At 36.5% G+C, this 17,086-nt stretch overlaps 1 protein-coding gene and 1 pseudogene across 5 annotated transcripts in view; one reads left to right on the plus strand and one right to left on the minus strand.

Annotated features, from left to right (window-relative positions):
• The window catches only part of TTK (TTK protein kinase), a 40,710-nt gene extending 38,339 nt beyond the window's left edge, over positions 1-2,371 (minus strand). For 3 of the 5 annotated variants that reach the window (XM_015600604.2, XM_025042703.1, XM_025042701.1), the window contains exons 1-2: positions 2,204-2,371; positions 916-1,056 (exon numbers count right to left, since the gene is read on the minus strand). In XM_015600604.2, the coding sequence (XP_015456090.1) occupies positions 916-1,054 (139 nt within the window). In that variant the 5' untranslated portion in view covers positions 1,055-1,056; positions 2,204-2,371. Of the gene's footprint in view, positions 1-915; positions 1,057-1,830; positions 2,015-2,203 lie in introns of those variants that run through there. The other 2 variants (XM_006926360.3, XM_025042702.1) reach the window with 2 other exon arrangements.
• A 13,877-nt stretch (positions 2,372-16,248) lies between these two features.
• On the plus strand, positions 16,249-16,367 carry LOC112474876 (annotated as a pseudogene).
• Positions 16,368-17,086: the final 719 nt, after the last annotated feature.

Genomic DNA, 17,086 nt, shown 5'->3' on the forward strand with positions numbered 1-17,086 from the left:
CAACAATATGGAATATAGTAAAGAATTAGGCTTCTGAGCTAATACTTTTTATAAAGGTTGGGTATTAAAATTTGGGCACTTTCGCTCATTAATCATTCAATAAATATTTAAGTGCCTACTATGTGCCAAGCACTTTGCTAAGTAGATATAACAAAACAGATTAAAAAACAGGCCCTCACAGAGCTCACATTCTAGTGGAGACAAACAATAAACACATTAATAAATCAGATATAAGGTGATTAGTACTATAGAGAAAAATAATAACAAGAAAGGGAGATTGGGGACACACTTTCACTCTAGCAGGTTGCTATTTTAAATAGGTGAGTTAGGGAAGGCCTCACTGAGATGATATTTGAGCATGGCTTGAAGAAAGTAAGAATGGGCAGCTATCTGGGGAGTGCTGTTCATGGCAGAGGGCAAGAGAAAAGGCACTGGGGTTGAGCTGGTCTAGCATATAAGAGAGACAGCAGGGAAGCTGCTAGGCTGGAACAGAGTGAGCAAAGAGAGTAGGAAAAAAAGGCCAAGAGAGTAATAGGAAGATTCTCCAAATCAGAAACTGAGTGTTTGACTTTAAATTTATACATAATTCTATTAAGATTGGTGAGGCTTTCGTAGTTTGCAGCAAAAAAGTAATAGAAAAAAAATAGTATATCTACTGATGACAGGCATCAGTAGAAATAACAGCAGACAATAATTGAAGAGTTAAGAAAACTACCAAGTGCACTGTAATAAATGGTAAGTTTCCATTTTTCAGAAAGCAGAAAATTGTGGTAATAAAAGAGTTAAAATATAAAGTATGTGTACAGTACTCTAAATGGTGAGCATCAATTACTGACAAAATTATATTATGTGAACACACAGTGGTTAACATTTTATTCCTTTTCCTTAAAGGGCACTCAAAAAGGAAAAACTCACCTGTAGTATCAGCAGAGACTTTATTCAAGCTTAGCTCATCAGTAAGGTCTTCATTTTTAAATTTATTTTTAAAATCTCTCACTTTGTTGATTATTGAATCAATTGTCAATTCTCTGCCACTTAAATCCTCAGCCTCCATTTCTAAGAAAAAAAAATGGAACTAGTCACAATTTCTATTTTTACTAGCATTAAAAAAAAAGTTGCAGCTAGCCTTTTAGAACCAGAAGTCTAAAGCATTAGCTATGTGAACACATCTTAACAAAGCTATATGAAGGCAGTATTTGTGAAGCCTTGTGCATGAAAACTGTGCATATCTGAAATTTGGCCATCAAAGTTTTCGATAGGCTAAGAATGTTTTCTTTCCAACAGAACTTCCAGGAAGCCATTCACAACACAGAAATTGCTGCCCTTCTTTTCAAACTTTCCATTTTTCTTCAACATACTGAATGCCTTCCTTTCACTCTTTCTCCAATTTATTTTCTCTGGGCCACCTGCAAATTGTCATTTTAAGAAAATGTGATGGAATGTTCTTTTGGATTCTGGTAGTGACATACATACATAAAGAATCCTTTTGGTAATGTGAATAGCCATCCCTTTAGTCACTTGCTTTATATGCACAAACCTGCACACTGCAAAGTCTTTCAAAATAGAATATATACAACATAGCCTTTTACTGATAAATGGGATATCATAAGGTTTGTTCTAGTGCATATCTGGTAGAATCATGATTTGCTAACTTAATCACTCTAATACCAAGAATCAACTGTATTCATATAATATCGAGCACTTGCTCATCTGCGTGGTGGTGATGTTTGGTAAACAAAGTGTCGGCAGTCTGCCTGTCAATCTCATCTTTGTAATTCTCAAACATCAGCCCAGTAACCCAGGATCAGTGATATCAATACCGCCACTGACCTCAAATTTAACAATGAAGGGGCGATAAAGTGGGCTTCTAGGTATCACCTCTTGAAGTCAGGTTCGAAAAGTAACTGTCAGAACACAGCCACCATCTCCTCTCCCTATTCTAAAACACCACACAAGAGAGGATATGTCTTTTGGGAGACAATCTCGTGTACCCAAACTCTCCCCAGGTGTCTCGCCAGGCCCACTTCCCAGCGCGGTCCACACCCATCTCCTGCTTCCGGGATCATAAACAAAATCTTTGGCTACACCCACTGGATTGGCGGAGGTAGCTAGACCTCCCCTCCCCCTCCAGCTCGTTTAGCTGCGCCCTATGTCGCCTGCCCCAATCTGAGCCGCTCCCATCCCGCCCCCACCACTTACTCACCCGCGTGGCTAAAGAGCCTACACACCAGCCGCCGCCGTTCCTCCTTGAACTTGCGAGGCCGAACGAACCTCCAGAAAGCCGATTTGAGAAGAAAAGATGGAATCCAAGCCCTTCTGCGCAAACACGTTTGAATTTCCCCGCCGCTATTGCCGCGGCCCCCTATTGGTCGTTGCTGGTCACGTGGAAACGTCTTCCGTGATTGGTTCGTGTCCGTCGACACCTCCCCTTTCTCTGTGTCCCTTGAGTCCCGCCCAGGAAGGTTCGCCTTGACGCCACCCGCGCGGCTTCTGGAGTCCTGGGTTGCTGGCGCTTGATCTGCGTATCCCCGGCGCCTGGAGGCCGGCTTTTCGGCACCTCCCAGTTTAACCGCGCCAAATTTTTCCCGGGGAGGGAGCCACTCCGGGGAGGAATTACCTGGTAAGAGGAAGACGGGGGCAGGGACGCTGCTCCCAGCATCTGGACCTAAAAGGTGCCCTCTGAGTAGGTCCTTGCCCACTGACCACCACCCCACTCTTTTGTCCTCCACGACCCCGCTGACCCCGGCGCTCCTCACTGCCGGGATTAGGCAGGATGTGGCAAGAAAGGATGGTTCACAGCGCTTCCTTCAGCCCTGCCGCCAGCTCAAAAATCTCAGTGTTTTGTGTCCTTGAGTTTCCACACCCTTTCACGACCCTTAAGTGATTCCATGCTTCGTCTTCAAGCCAAGGCACTCCCTTTTGTCAGAATTTTGCGCAGAACTAACATGCCAATCACGATAGCCATATCTGACCTCTGTTTAATCTCCACTTCCCCTCCCTACTCCCCGCCGCTCCCCGATCCTATCCCACTTAAGAGCTCAAGTGTTCTCACGGAAAGGTCACTTCTCGAGTAATCTACGCAGGTGCGGGACTCTGCTAAGTGGCTTTGTGATCCAAGGCAACGAGATGTCTGTTGTACCCGCAACTTGACATGCTCTATGGGAGGAGAGGTTGTTTGGTTTTGTGTATGTGTAGGAAACTGACTGCAACTGTCACTTGTTAACTCCAAAGCTGTTCTTAGAACCTTGCATTCCCAGCTCTGGCCAGCCACCTGGCCAGCGTGAAAGCCTTTCCTCACTTAACGCATCTTTCCATACATAATGGCTGTTTTTTTGCTTCAGTAGAACAAAGTGATTTGCTACACGACATCATGGTTGACTAATCACCTTTGCACCGTTGGGTCTAACACTGCCTTTAGTTGGAAGAAATGTACTATCCCACCAATTCTTGTTGATCTCTTTAGCGTCTTAAAATTTGCATTTTTGTGAAAATACTGCTGCTGAATAACTTCACCTTAATACTTCTTTCTGTACATTCACTCCTTTGATGATCTCCAGTCTTATATTTTTAAGTACCATCTATACATTAATGACTCCCAAATTCATGTCTCCAGCTGAGTTCTTTTTCCTGAACTCCAGACTCATATACCATTGCCTACCTAACATCTCCACTTAAACCTCTCATATGCATCATAAACTCAAAATGTCCAAAACAGCCCCTGATTTTCCCTCTTCCTCCCATACCTGCTTACAAAATCTCCTCTGTTAAAGACAAATTCATTGTTCCATTTTTAAGTCAAAAATCTTGGTGTCATTCCTGACCCCCACATCTAATCCATAAGCACATATGTCAGGTCTAATAAGATATGCCTGGAATTCTACCACCTCTACTGCTACCACCCTAGTCCCAGGAATCTTCGATGCTTACCTTGATTACTGCAGCAGCCCCCTGGCTGGTCTCCTTGCTTCTGCCCTTGCCTCACCTCAATTTATTCTCCAGCACAGCAGAATAATCTTAAATCAGATCATGTCACTCCTTTGCTCAAACCCCTTCAGAGCTCCCTGTTTCACTCAGAATAAAAACCCGAAGTCCTTACAATGGTCTAGAGCTGCAATGTTTAATATGGTAACCATTAGCCACGTGTGGCTATTGAGCACTTGAAATGTGGTTATTGCAACCAAGAAACAGAATTTTTAATTAAGGTTAATTAAGGTTAATTAATGTAAAATTAAAAACTAAAGAGTTCAATTATTGGAAGACTATTAAATATATTTGGAACAATCAGGTACGTGAATTAACCTTTCGAAATGTAAATTTTGTTAATGCAGATTAAATACTATACATACTGGATTTTGAAGACTTAATCTGAAAAAATAATGTAAAATGTTATTAATAATTTTAAAAATATTGATTACAGTTTGAAATTATATTTTTGATATCTTGTATTAAACAAAATATATTATTAAAATTAATATCTCCTGTCATGGACCAGAAGAGACTAAAGAGATATGACAACTAAATGCAGTGTGGTATCACACTGAATTCTGGAACAGAAAGAGGATATTTATGGAAAAACTGATGAAATCCAAATAATAAATAACTGAAGTTTAGTTAACAGTAACATACCAAAGTTGGTTTCTTAATTTTGACAAATATACCACAGTAATGTAAGATCTTAACAGTAAGGAAATTGAATGAAGGTGTTTACCAACTGTACTATCTTCACAACTTTTCTGAAAATCAAAACTTACTCCAAAGTAAAAAAAAATTAAAATTTAATTTCACCTGTTTCTTTTTACTTTTTTAATTTTGCTCATGAATATTGAAAATTACACAATGTGACTTCCATTGTATTTCCATTAGACAGCAGTGGTCTATCAAATCCTGTAGTTTTATCTATCCGACCTGTTTATCATGTTTATTTTTTGACTCTCCACTCCCCTGCTAGAATTTATGTCTCCTTTGTAAGTGAAGTTCCAGCGAAGATAATATTATACTACAATTACTCATTTGGCTTCAAACCACCTTCATCTGACAATGAATAAACTTGTTTATTTTCAGTTAAGATTTTCAAAAAAACAATAAAATTCACCAAAGGATTTTGACTTTATTTTAAGATGGAAAGTTTCACATCTTTTTTACATAAAAGTTTAGACTGTGTAACTTTGTCACTTTTTTGCTAATCTGATGATTTTCAGTCAGCACATCTGCCTTTATAATTCAATTATTGAAGTCATTTTTATGAGTTCGCAAAGTCCCAAACTTCAGTTTCAGAAACTGTTTCTCATACTTGGATTTACTTTGTAAATGGGCAGAGGTTAAATTTCTAATCAATAATAAATCCAGTTCTCACAGCATGTAATCAGTTATACACTGCTTTCTGGTGATTTATTCTAGTATAACATGTTTTTAATGTACCTGATTTAGGTACATATAGAAATCGTGGGAACTGGTAAGAATGGTGAGAGCCTGTCAGGAAAGCTATATACTAGAGAATGGATCAAGCCTTTCCCAAAAGAAGAAAAAAACGCAAAGGACAGCTAACAAAGTTCTCCATAGATTATGAAGAAAAACAGCAATAACAGCATAGATTATGTTCTAACCAAGAAGAGCTGCAGTGACAGTTTGGGACCCTACTTGGACATCAGATATTGTTTAGTTATTCAGGCAACAGATTATATTAACAAATGGCAGAAAAAAAAAAAAAAGTGGAATTCCTATTTTCTCTACCATGGAGAATAATATTCAAACTAACAATCTTAAAAACAAATATAGTTGAAACTTGTCAGGTAAGGCTATATAAGAGAGGCATTTAAATTTCAAATTCTCTGATATAAAATAATTCTCTGAATTATTTTCTTATTTTAGCCATATGTTTTCAGTCTCTGCTGTGAAAAGGAAACTCACATAACTGTGTAATGTACTTGAGAAACAGAATATTGAAAAATTTGCATTATAATCCCAGAAACATGTCCATGATCTCTGAAAAGTCATGATAAACAGGAACAATCATAGAAAATTAGAAATGTACAATGTTTCTTTTTAGAAAAGGTAAAACTTGGAAGCTATAGGTCTATATAATCTTCATGTGAACTTTTTGGAAGCAGATATCTCATGATCCATTAAGAAAAACCCCTATAGAATATCCTAAATTCTCATCGTGTTGTTTTTTTTTTCTTTCTGAAATTAGGGAAGGCCATAAATATAGAATATCTTAACTTTGGCAAAGAAAGTGATACTCTTATTGTTTTTGTAGAAAAGAGAGGGGAATGTAAGCTCTATGCTGTTAATGTGAGATGATTCTGCAACTCTACAGACCATTATTCTCAAAAAAATATCGCTAAATGGTTTGAGGAGAACTTCAGGTTGACCCCTAGTGGAAGGCCTCAGAACTCTGTCCTTGGTCTTATTTTAAACTACACATTTTATCTGTATGACAAACAAATAGAAATAGTGTTTATTAATTTTGCACGTACTAATTAAAACAAGAAAGACAAAATGTTAGAAGAGAATAAGGACAAAATGAACAATATGAAATTTATAGAAATAAATGTAAAACCACACGTGTAGGTTTATAAAAACTCTCAAATACATAATTAGAGTCCAGCCGGTTGCAGAAACATGGTCTAGATTTATACTCTGAAAACAACAAAATCTGCACAAAATAAATAAAACAAACATTAGACATTAGCAGCACAGGAGAGTGATCTCTGAGAGTAGAGAAATAAGTGAGCCCTGAGGTTGTCCCTAGATTACTTCCTGGAAAGAATTACCAGGCTGCAGTGTAGGAATGGGGAACACAAGCATTACCTGGCATTCTCCGTAAGTTGAGATAGAATTCAGAATTTGGGATAGCCAAGACAACTGAGATTCACTGGGTACCAGAGTACCAGAGAAAAGAAGGCAGTACAGAGAGAACTCTGGAAATCTATAACGAAGACCCTTGAGGCTCCAGCTGAATACTGATGAATACATGTGTCTGAGGAAACTACCCTAAGGCCAGAGGAAAATAGTAGCATAAAGAATGGAGGGAATATTCTCAAGAGCTCATAAAGAGCAAGGAATAGTTTATGTTTCTCAATAGAGCAGCGGGCAAAAGACAGAGGCTATTACCTCAGTACCGGGGCAAAATTAGCCTTAGACTAAAGGCTACACTAGTCCAGCCTAATAAGGCTAAAGAGCAAGACTTGAAAGGATCAGACTGTTTCCAGAGAATTTAACTTTATCCCTGAACAAAGCTCAAGAATAATTATAGAAATAGAAGAAAATTCAAACAGGTCAAATTCACAATGTCTGGCATCTAACTGAAAACATTACAAGGTAGTTTAAGAAGCAGGAAAATGTAACTCTAAAAAAAGACACAAAAACTAATTATTACTGTATTTCATATGTTCCAAAAGTAAGAAAATATGAATATGTTAAGGAGAGATGTAGAATATATGAGAAGACCCAAAACAAACATCTAGAGATGAAAAATATAGTATCTTCAATAAAAAATACATTGGATAAGATTAACAGTAGATTAGACATTGGAGAACAAAAGACCAACAAATTTGAAAACAGCAATAAAAACTATGCAAAATGAAACACAAAGTTAAAAGATACACAAAAAGTAAACAAAACATCTATGAGCAATAGGACAACTTAAAGTGGACTAATGTAGATATCACTGGAGTTTTCAAAGGAAAGGAGGGAGAACTGAAGAATGTATTTGAAGAAAAAATAGCCGAAAATTATCCCTATATGAGAAAAACTATTAATCAACAGATTGAAGAAATACGACAAACCCCAACCAAACACAAGAAACTTTATAAAAATTGTACCTCGGTGAATAATTAAATTGCTCAAAAGTAGTCATAAAGAGAATATCTTAAAAAGTGCTCAGAGGGGGGAAAAAAAAGACACGTTACATCATAGAGATGACAGCAGAAACAATACAAGCCCATAATCAGTGGAGCAATATATTTAAAATACTGAAAGAAAAAAATATATAAAATTATATACCCTTTAAAAATATTTTTCTCTATGAAGGAAAAATAAGAATATTTTTGACATACAAAAGCTGAAAGAATTCATTACCAGAAGACTTACACTACAAGAAATATTCAAGGAAGTCCTTCAGGCAGAAAAATTGTGAATCTACATAAAAGAGTAAAGAACACTGAAAATGGTAAATATGTGGGTACATAGAAAGGACTTTTATTTAAGAAATATCTTTAAAATGTAACTGACTAAAGGAAAAACAATAATAACAGTGTATTGTCAGATTTATAAAATATACAGAGGTAAAACATATGACAATAATAGCACTAAGACCAGGAGGAAGGAATTGAAAGTACATTGTTTACAGTTTTTCAACTGTATGTAAAGTGGTATATTACTTGTGATAAGTTAAAAATGCATTGTATAACCCCCCACTGTCTGTTACTGTAGCCACAAGCCAGTAGATCTCCAGTACTTAAAATGTTACTAGTCCAAAAAGAAATGTGTTATAAGTGTAAAATACACATCAGAATTCAAAGAGGTCATGTGGAAAATAATATAAAATTTATCATTGATATTTTAATATGGTTACAGGTTAAAATAATATGGGTATATTGGATTAAATAAAAAATTATATCAAATTAATTTTATCTGCTCCTTTTAACTTCCTTCTAATGAGGCTATTAGAAAAATTATTAATTACATATGTGGCTCACATTTTATATCTATTAGATAGTGTTGCTAGAAACCATATAGCAACCACTAAAAAGCAAAAACAAAACAAAAACAAAAAAGCAAACAAAAACAAAAGTTACAGCTAATCACTGAAATGAGGGAAAATGAAAATATTTAATTAATCCAAAATGAAGCAGAAAAATCACAAACTAAAAAAGAACAGATGAGGAAAATGGAAAAAAATAGACAATGATAGGTTTAGTCTAACTGTATCAATAATCACTTTAATTGTACACGATCAAAACACCCCTGAAAAGGGTGGAGATTCTCATATTGAATAAAAAAGCAATTCCCAACTATCTGCTGCCTCCCAAAAACCTGTTGTAAACATGAAGACACAAATAGGATACAATTAAAGGAATGTAAAAGGGTATGCCATGTTAACACCGCTAACTACAGAATCAGAAAAACCTAAACTTAGCAGAGGTCTATGAAAACAGAATTAAGAGTTTTTGACTACCTAGGTAAATGATCTTTGATCTCTGAGCTAGAATATTTTTTGACTGTGTCCTCAGACACGACAGATCCAGAGTAGAAACTTGTCCGAAGTAAGTGCATCTGCTGGAACTCTAGATCAAGTGCTTAAAACCATCTCAGCATCTAAATCATAAGTATTCAGACAGCTGTGAAAATAGGCACTGTTTCTCTCTGAGGATCAAGAGTAGTTTTTGATATGTCTATTGGTCATCCGTATTTCCTATTTGGGGAAATATCTATTCAGGTCTTCTGCCCATTTTTAAATTGGATTATTTGTTTTTTCGTTGTTGAGTTGTATGAGTTCTTTATATATTTTGAATATTAACCTCTTATCGGATGTATCATAAGTGAATATCTTCTCCCATTCAGTCAATTGTCTTTACACTTTGTTGATGGTTTCTTTTGTTGTGCAAAAACTTTTTAGTTTGATATAGTCCTATTTTTTAAATTTTTTCTTTTGTTTTCCTTGCCCAAGGAGATATGTCTAAAAAGAAATTTCTAATAGCAATATCAGAGAGGTTACTGCCCATGTTTTCTTCTAGAAGTTTTATGGTTTCGGATCTTACATTTAAGTCTTTAATCTTTTCTTGTTTATGGTATAAAAAGGCAATCCATTTTCTTTTTCTTTTTTCTTTTTTCTTTTTCTTTTTAGCAATCCAGTTTCTTTTTTTCTTTTTCTTTTTTTCTTTTTTTTTTGCATGTATCTATCCAATTTCCCAACAGCATTAATTGAAGAGACTGTCTTTACCCATTGTATATTCTTGCCTCCTTTGTCATATATTAAGTGGGCTCTCTATTCTGTTCCATCGATCAATGTATCTGTTTTTTATGCCTGTACCATGTTGTTTTGATTACTGTAGTCTTGAACTATAGTTTGATATCGGGTAGTGTGATACTTCTGACTTTGTTCTTCAATATTTTAGGGTTATTTGTTCAGCTTTCTGAAAAATGTCATTGGTATTTTGATAGGGCTTGCTAAATCTACAGGTTGCTTTGGGTAATATGATCACTTTAATGATGTTGATTCTTCCTACCTAGGAGCATGGTATATGCATCCATTGATTTGTATCTTCTTCAATTAATTTTTTTAATGACATAATTTTCTGAGAACAGGCCTTTTACCTCCTTAGTTAATTTGATTCCCAGGTATTTTATTGTTTTTGATGCAATTGTAAATGGGATTGTTTTCTTACTTTCTCATTCCGAAAGTTCATTATTGGTGTATAAAAATGCCACTGACTTCTGAATATTAATTTTGTATCCTGCTACTTTACTGAATTCATTGATCAATTCTAACAGTTTTTTTGATGGAATCTTTAAGGTTCTCTATATATAGTATCATGTCATTTGCAAATAACGAGAATTGTACTTCTTTCTTTCCAATTTGGATACCTTTTACTTCTCTAGTCTTATTGCTGTGGCTAAGACTTCCAATACAATGTTGAACAGGAGTGGTGAAAGTGGGCATCCTTGTCTTGTTCCTGATCTTAAGGAAAATGCTTTTAGCCTTTCCTCATTGAGTATGATGTTAGCTGTAGGTTTGTCATATATGGCCTTTATTATGTTGAGGTATGTTCTCTCACTTCCCACTTTGTTGACAGTTTTTAAGCCTTTATTACGTTGAAATATGTGCCCTCTATTCTCACTTTGCTGACAGTTTCTATCATAAATGTGGTGGATATTGTTGAATTCTTTCTCTGCATCTAGCAATATGATCATATGATTTTTATCTTTCAGTTTGTTAATGTGATGTATCACATTAATTGATTTGTAGATATTATATCAACCTTGCATCCCGGGAATAAATCCACCTTGATCATGGCGTATGATATTTTTAATGTATTGCTAAATTTATTTTGTTGAGGATTTTTACATAAATGTTCATAAGAGATATTGGCCTATAATTTTCTTTTTTTTTGTAATGTCTTTGGTTTTGGAATCAAGGTAATGGTGGCCTCATAAAAGGAGTTAGGGAGGCTTCCCTCTTTTTGAATTTTTTGGAATAGTTTGAGAAGAATAGGTGATAATTCTTTAAATATTTGGTAAAATTCGCCTATGAAGCCATTTGGTCCAGGACTTTGTTTTTTGCGAGGTTTTTGATTACTGATTCGATTTCACTGGTGGTAATCAATTGGTTCAGATTCTCTCACAGTTCTGGAGGCTGAAAATTCAAGACCAACGTGCTAACAGAGTTGGTATCTGGTGTCCCCTAGACTTGTGGTTTACATATCAGTCCTTGTGATCTCTGAACTGCTAACTCTTTTTCTTGAAGGATAACACATGTTTGTAGCTGAATAGCTCTGTTTTCTTGTCCTGTAGAATCCTAGATATTTGACAGTCTGCCTTCATTCTGTCCTGTTTTCTCAGTCTCTGTCTTAGCTGATAGTATTTCTGCTGCTGTAATCTGATCTTTAGTTGTAGCTTCAACTGAGATGGCTGATTAAATCCATGGGTAATCTCCATATGGAGTGATTGTCCAGCCACATGCTTGTTCTCTTCAGAACAAGCTTTCTTGTTTTTTTGCAGTACAAATAGACTGAGAACTTTCCAAATTTTCAATCGTGATATTTTTTTCTTTTTGCTTAGCAATTTCTTCAATTTATCTCTCTCCTCTTGCATTTTACTATAAGCAATAAAGATAAACCACACTGCGCCTTCACCTTCAATATTTTGGTTAGAAATCTCTGCTAAACATCCAAGGTCATCCCTTGCAAGTTCTACCAAAACACTACAATTCAATTCAGCCAAGTTTTTGTCATTTTATATGAAGGATCATCTTTCTCCCAGTTTCCAATGACATGGTCCCCATTTCCGTCTGAAACTTTACTAGAAAGAATCACCGTTAACATCTATATTTCTAGCAGCAATTCCTTCAGGCAATCTAGACTTTTTTTTTTTTTTGGCATGTGTCTCAAAACTCTTCTAGCCTCGATGCATCAATCAGTTCCAAAGTCACTTTCACATTTTAATTATTTGTGACATCAACATCCCACTTCACAGTGCTAAAATCTATATTAATCTGTTTAGGCTGCTATAACAAAATGACATAGACTGGGTGGCTTAAATGACAGAAATTTATTTCCTCACAGTTCTGTAGGCTGGAAGTCTAAGATCAACATGCCATCAGGGTTGGTTGTTGGTGAGGCCTCTCCAGCTTGCAAATGGCACCTTCTCAGAGTGTTCTTAAATAGCCTTTTCATTGTGTGCAGGTGAGAAAAGCAAGAGAGATATCTGGTGCCCCTTCTCCTTTCATAAGGACACGTCACATTAGGGGTTAGGATTTCAACATATGAATTTTAGGGAGACATTAACATTCAGTCCATAACAACCGTAATATGTATATATGTGTATATTATATATGTCAGTATATACAGTGACTAATATAGTTATAACTATATATAAAACTATATATATATAAAGCTATATAAACACATATACACACATTTATTTAATGGTGGATGAACAGATAAAAGCAAAATAAACACAAATGAGTAATCTCATTGGGAAACCCCAAATATTTTAAAAATGGAGACTATTTTGATGATGGAGTGGTGTTCCAAAATTTATTCTCTTTGCAAATCACTCTTCTATACCTAGGCCTTTCCATTTCTTTGAAAAATCCACATTCCTTCACTGTTTCTGAGAATCCCCTGAGTTTTGCCTATGTTCATGTACAAGAATATGCAGCTACTGCATAGCATCGTAACTGTCTTCTTTTGTCTGCTTAAGCCACTCTTCTCAGGGTCCTATAAGGTCTGCAGGACATCTCAGCCACTTCCACTATTGCATAACTACTACTGAGACTCTATTAAATCACGGGTTGGATATGTATGTTTACCAAATTCCTGACCACATGGCTGCTCTAATGTGAAATGTAGGCCAATAGAAGTTTGACCTCTGTGAACATCCTGGGAGAGGCAGTTGCTAGATAATTTTTCTTGGTATGGAAATCCTCCAGCAGAGAAGAGAAAACCAAAGCCATCCCAGTGTCTCAGAGTGTCCTATCTTTTTGTCCCCTGGAGTAGACAAGAGTTGAGATATTTGAGTCAAAACATCACATTTTAGTGTGAAGAGTGAGTGTTGTGGTAGGTCATTGAGTGGTGCCACTTGACATTTTCTCAGGACCAGCTCTTAAAAATTTAAGTTTCTTGAGCATTGAGAGAGAGTGCTGTTAGGAAATGGAAATGAAAAATCTCAGTACATGTTAGTGTAATTTCTCAGATCATGATAGTCACCTGCTTATAATATCCATAGCCTTCTTAATAACTCAGATGGGAAGCCATGCTCATTACTAAAGTCTCTAAGGCCAGGCATATTTGGCCTTTTCTAATTCTTCAAGCCCTTCTCATCATACTTTTTTCCTCTCTCACGAAGCTCTAGCTCTCTGGCCTCCTCTCAATTCCTTGAGTACACTGAAATGCTTCCTGTCTAAGGGCCCTGACTTTTATTGTTGCTCACCAGCAGATCTTCAGTGCTTGGCTCTTATACATCTTTTAGGGCCCTGTTCAAATATCACCTCTTCACTGAGGCCTTTCAATTGCTCTTTATCACATCATCATGCACATTCTCTTCTCAGTACTTATCGCTATCTGTAGTTATCCTGTTCATTTATTTATCAATGTGTTTATTATCTATCTCCTCCTACCAAATAAGCACTTTGAAACTAAGATTCTTCTTTTCATACTTGTTCATTGTTACGCCAAAAACATCAAATATCTAGCATATTGTAGGTAGTTAATAAAAATGGTTGAATGAATAAATTAACGAATTTGTTTGTTTTGCTCACCAGACTATGAATTATACAAGAATTGAATCAAAATGTTTTGCTCACTACTATATCCCCCCATACAGAGGATGTATTTAATGAATATGTGCTGAATAAAAATGAAATAAATATAATAAGTTAAGGGACACCATTAAAACCTTAGGCTATTTCATTTTGACTAGATCATACAGTGGCCCCCCCTTATCCATGGGGGCTACATTCTAAGATCCCAATGGATGCCTAAGACCACAGATCACATCGAACCTTATATATACAATGTTTTTCCTATACATACTTACCTATGATAAAGTTTAATTTATAAATAAGGTACAGTAAGAGATTAACAACAGCAACTAATAATAAAATAAAACAATTATAATAATATACTATAATAAGAGTTATGTGAATGTGGTCTCTCTCAAATATTTTATTATACTCATCCTTTGTTTGGCTTCTATTGACCTGACAATATTGTCAGAAACAGGATCATTCGCTTGGGGTGATTGCAGATCATTGAGCTATATGCTATCAATGTTTGAATGTGAGAAGCAGACCGTATCTATAGTTGAATTTGTCGATGGTCAATGATTGGGGAAATTTAACATTTTTGGACCTCAGCTGACCACCAGTAACTGAAACTGCGGAAAATGAAACCATAGATAAGGGGGTGGGGAGGGGGAGGACTACTGTAGTTAACTGCAACAGCATTTTCCATCTGTGGGTACATGAGCCTGCATCCAGCTCTGAAGAGACCATGAAAATGCTAGTGGTATGCATGTTTTCCCAGGACCTCACAAACTTGTAGGTGCATTCAAGGGTAAGCTGAAGACTACTAAAATTTCAGGACTTATTCACCTTATCTGCATACTACTGGTCCTCAGCCCCTGAGTTGTTCCTTTTGGCATTTCTGAGAGTCACAGGGGGTTTCTTACTTGTGATCAAAAACAAATCTAGCCTCACTGAATACCACATTTCTCCTCCAAGGATCGTCACTGCTCTCCCAAATCCTGTTCCTCCAAACATCTTGGTCTTCTGCAAACCTCATTGCTACTCCACTGAGCACAAAAGACTTTACCACACAGTATGTGGTTTTTAGAAGTTCATAGTAGTAAAATTTGGTGATCTGCAGCAAATTGGGTTTACCTCTCTTATAACTTTCAATCTGAGAGGTTAAAAACATGCAGTGTGTGTGTGTGTGTGTGCGTGTGTGTGCGTGTGTGTGTGTGTGTGTGTGTGTGTGTGTGTAATAATGTTTTATGGAGTGTTCAGTGAATACTCTTTCAGTTCTTGCTTATAGCCCACACTTGGCTTAGGACCCAGACATAAATGTATGGGACTGGGCTGGGAACAAAGCTACATTCAGAATCCATTTTCTGCTGACTAAGGGTTTGTAACTGGGGAGCTCACTGCACTTCCCTCCTTCTAGAATGAGTTCTCTCTCAAGAGTCTCTTCAGCTCCCTTTCAATCTGACTTCTGTCAGAGTATCTCATAGTTTACCCCAAATGCGAGTAGCTCATGAAGAAGACAAAGTTCAAGTTCTTTCCCAAAGGTTCTTCTGGCCCCAGGAAAAGAGACTGGTTTCATAAATTCCCAGACATGCTTGGACAGGCTTGAACCTGTGAGAATTACAGCCCAGGGTTAAACTGAAACTTTGCTATCCTGATGATGCACAAGGAAATCTTCAAATGAACTCAGCAGTGACAAAACATCAAATTACATAAAGCCGTCTTACACCGTTGGCAATAAAGGCAGCCAGCAGCAACCCAGAGCTATACCTTGTATCTTTTGTATCACTAAGTCTTTGGAGGACCCCAGTTATCAATCATTTGCTCATACCAGTTACTGCTGAAGGTCCAGGATATTTCTAGGGAATCTCCCGCTTTGGTCTACATTTAGGGCCCTGGAATCACTGCTAAGGCTGATAGTATCTGTGGTGATGGTGCAGCTTCTCAGTGCCCCCAGAAAGGAGCCAGCTTCTCTAGGGGTCTTGCCATTCCTTGCCTCTGAAGTAAACAAATACTAAGAGACTCACCACCTGTTTGGAATGAATAATTAAAAAAAAAGTCATCAACATTAATTCATAGAGAACATTTATAATAACTAAAAGACAATTAACTTTGTAATACAGAGCTGTGATAATAAACATAATAAACAATATTCTGAAATTCTAAAACAATTTCTCTAGATTAATTATAAGACATGAAATGGTTTAAAGTCTTTTCCTGTCTATCATCTCTCTTTCTCTCTCATCTATCTATTTAATCTTACCTAAAATCTTCTAATTATAGTGTATGGCCATGCTACCCTGAACATGCCTGATCCTGGCTGATCTCGGAAGCTAAGTAGGGTCGGGCCTAGTTAGTACTTGGATGGGAGACCACCTAGGAAGACCAGGTGCTGTAGGCATAAAAACAAAATTAAAAAAAAAATCTTCTAATTGTGTCCCCCATGAGGGGCCTGAATCAACTTATTTGAATATGGAAAGTAGCTCAAGACCTTTCTTCAGTTACTTAAGAAAAAAATGTAAAGTGTTATTTTATTCTAATATTTTGGGTCCTAAAATTTCCTTCTTACACTTATTAAATGTGTATCTTTTAGTGATAAGAACAATGTCTTAACATTTTCATATTGTTCTTTATTTCTAAGCTTCTTAAGGATTTCACTCATCAGAGTACACAGATGCAGCTAGGTATTTATCTGGGGATAAAGTCACCCACACACAGCCTCTTACTCAACCACGTGTACACACAGGTCTGATTAGAGTTCCATTTGCACCATAGACATCCGGAATAGTGACTGCAGCACCTGTCAGAGGCTCACTCCCTGCTTTATCTGATAAAGCAATGTTGCACAGGGAGTGTCCAGAAGCTAGACTAGTCCTGTTGGAATGGAATCCACAGATACCTCAGGGATGAAGAAGGGAGCTAAAGGGTCCCTTTCTTCTAAAAACAATAAATATGAGAAAAAACTAAGAGGCTCCTTTCTCATTGACTCTATTGATGAGAGCAGGAAAAAGAGACAGATAAAAGAAAAGCATACATTGGTAAAATGATAATGTTTGACAACCTAGGTATTGGTATCCTATAGAAAATAAGTCATCTGATTTTTAAAAATGAAAGGAGAGG

This window comes from Pteropus alecto, unplaced genomic scaffold, assembly GCF_000325575.1.
Source record: "Pteropus alecto unplaced genomic scaffold, ASM32557v1 scaffold7, whole genome shotgun sequence".
Lineage (NCBI taxonomy): Eukaryota > Metazoa > Chordata > Mammalia > Chiroptera > Pteropodidae > Pteropus > Pteropus alecto.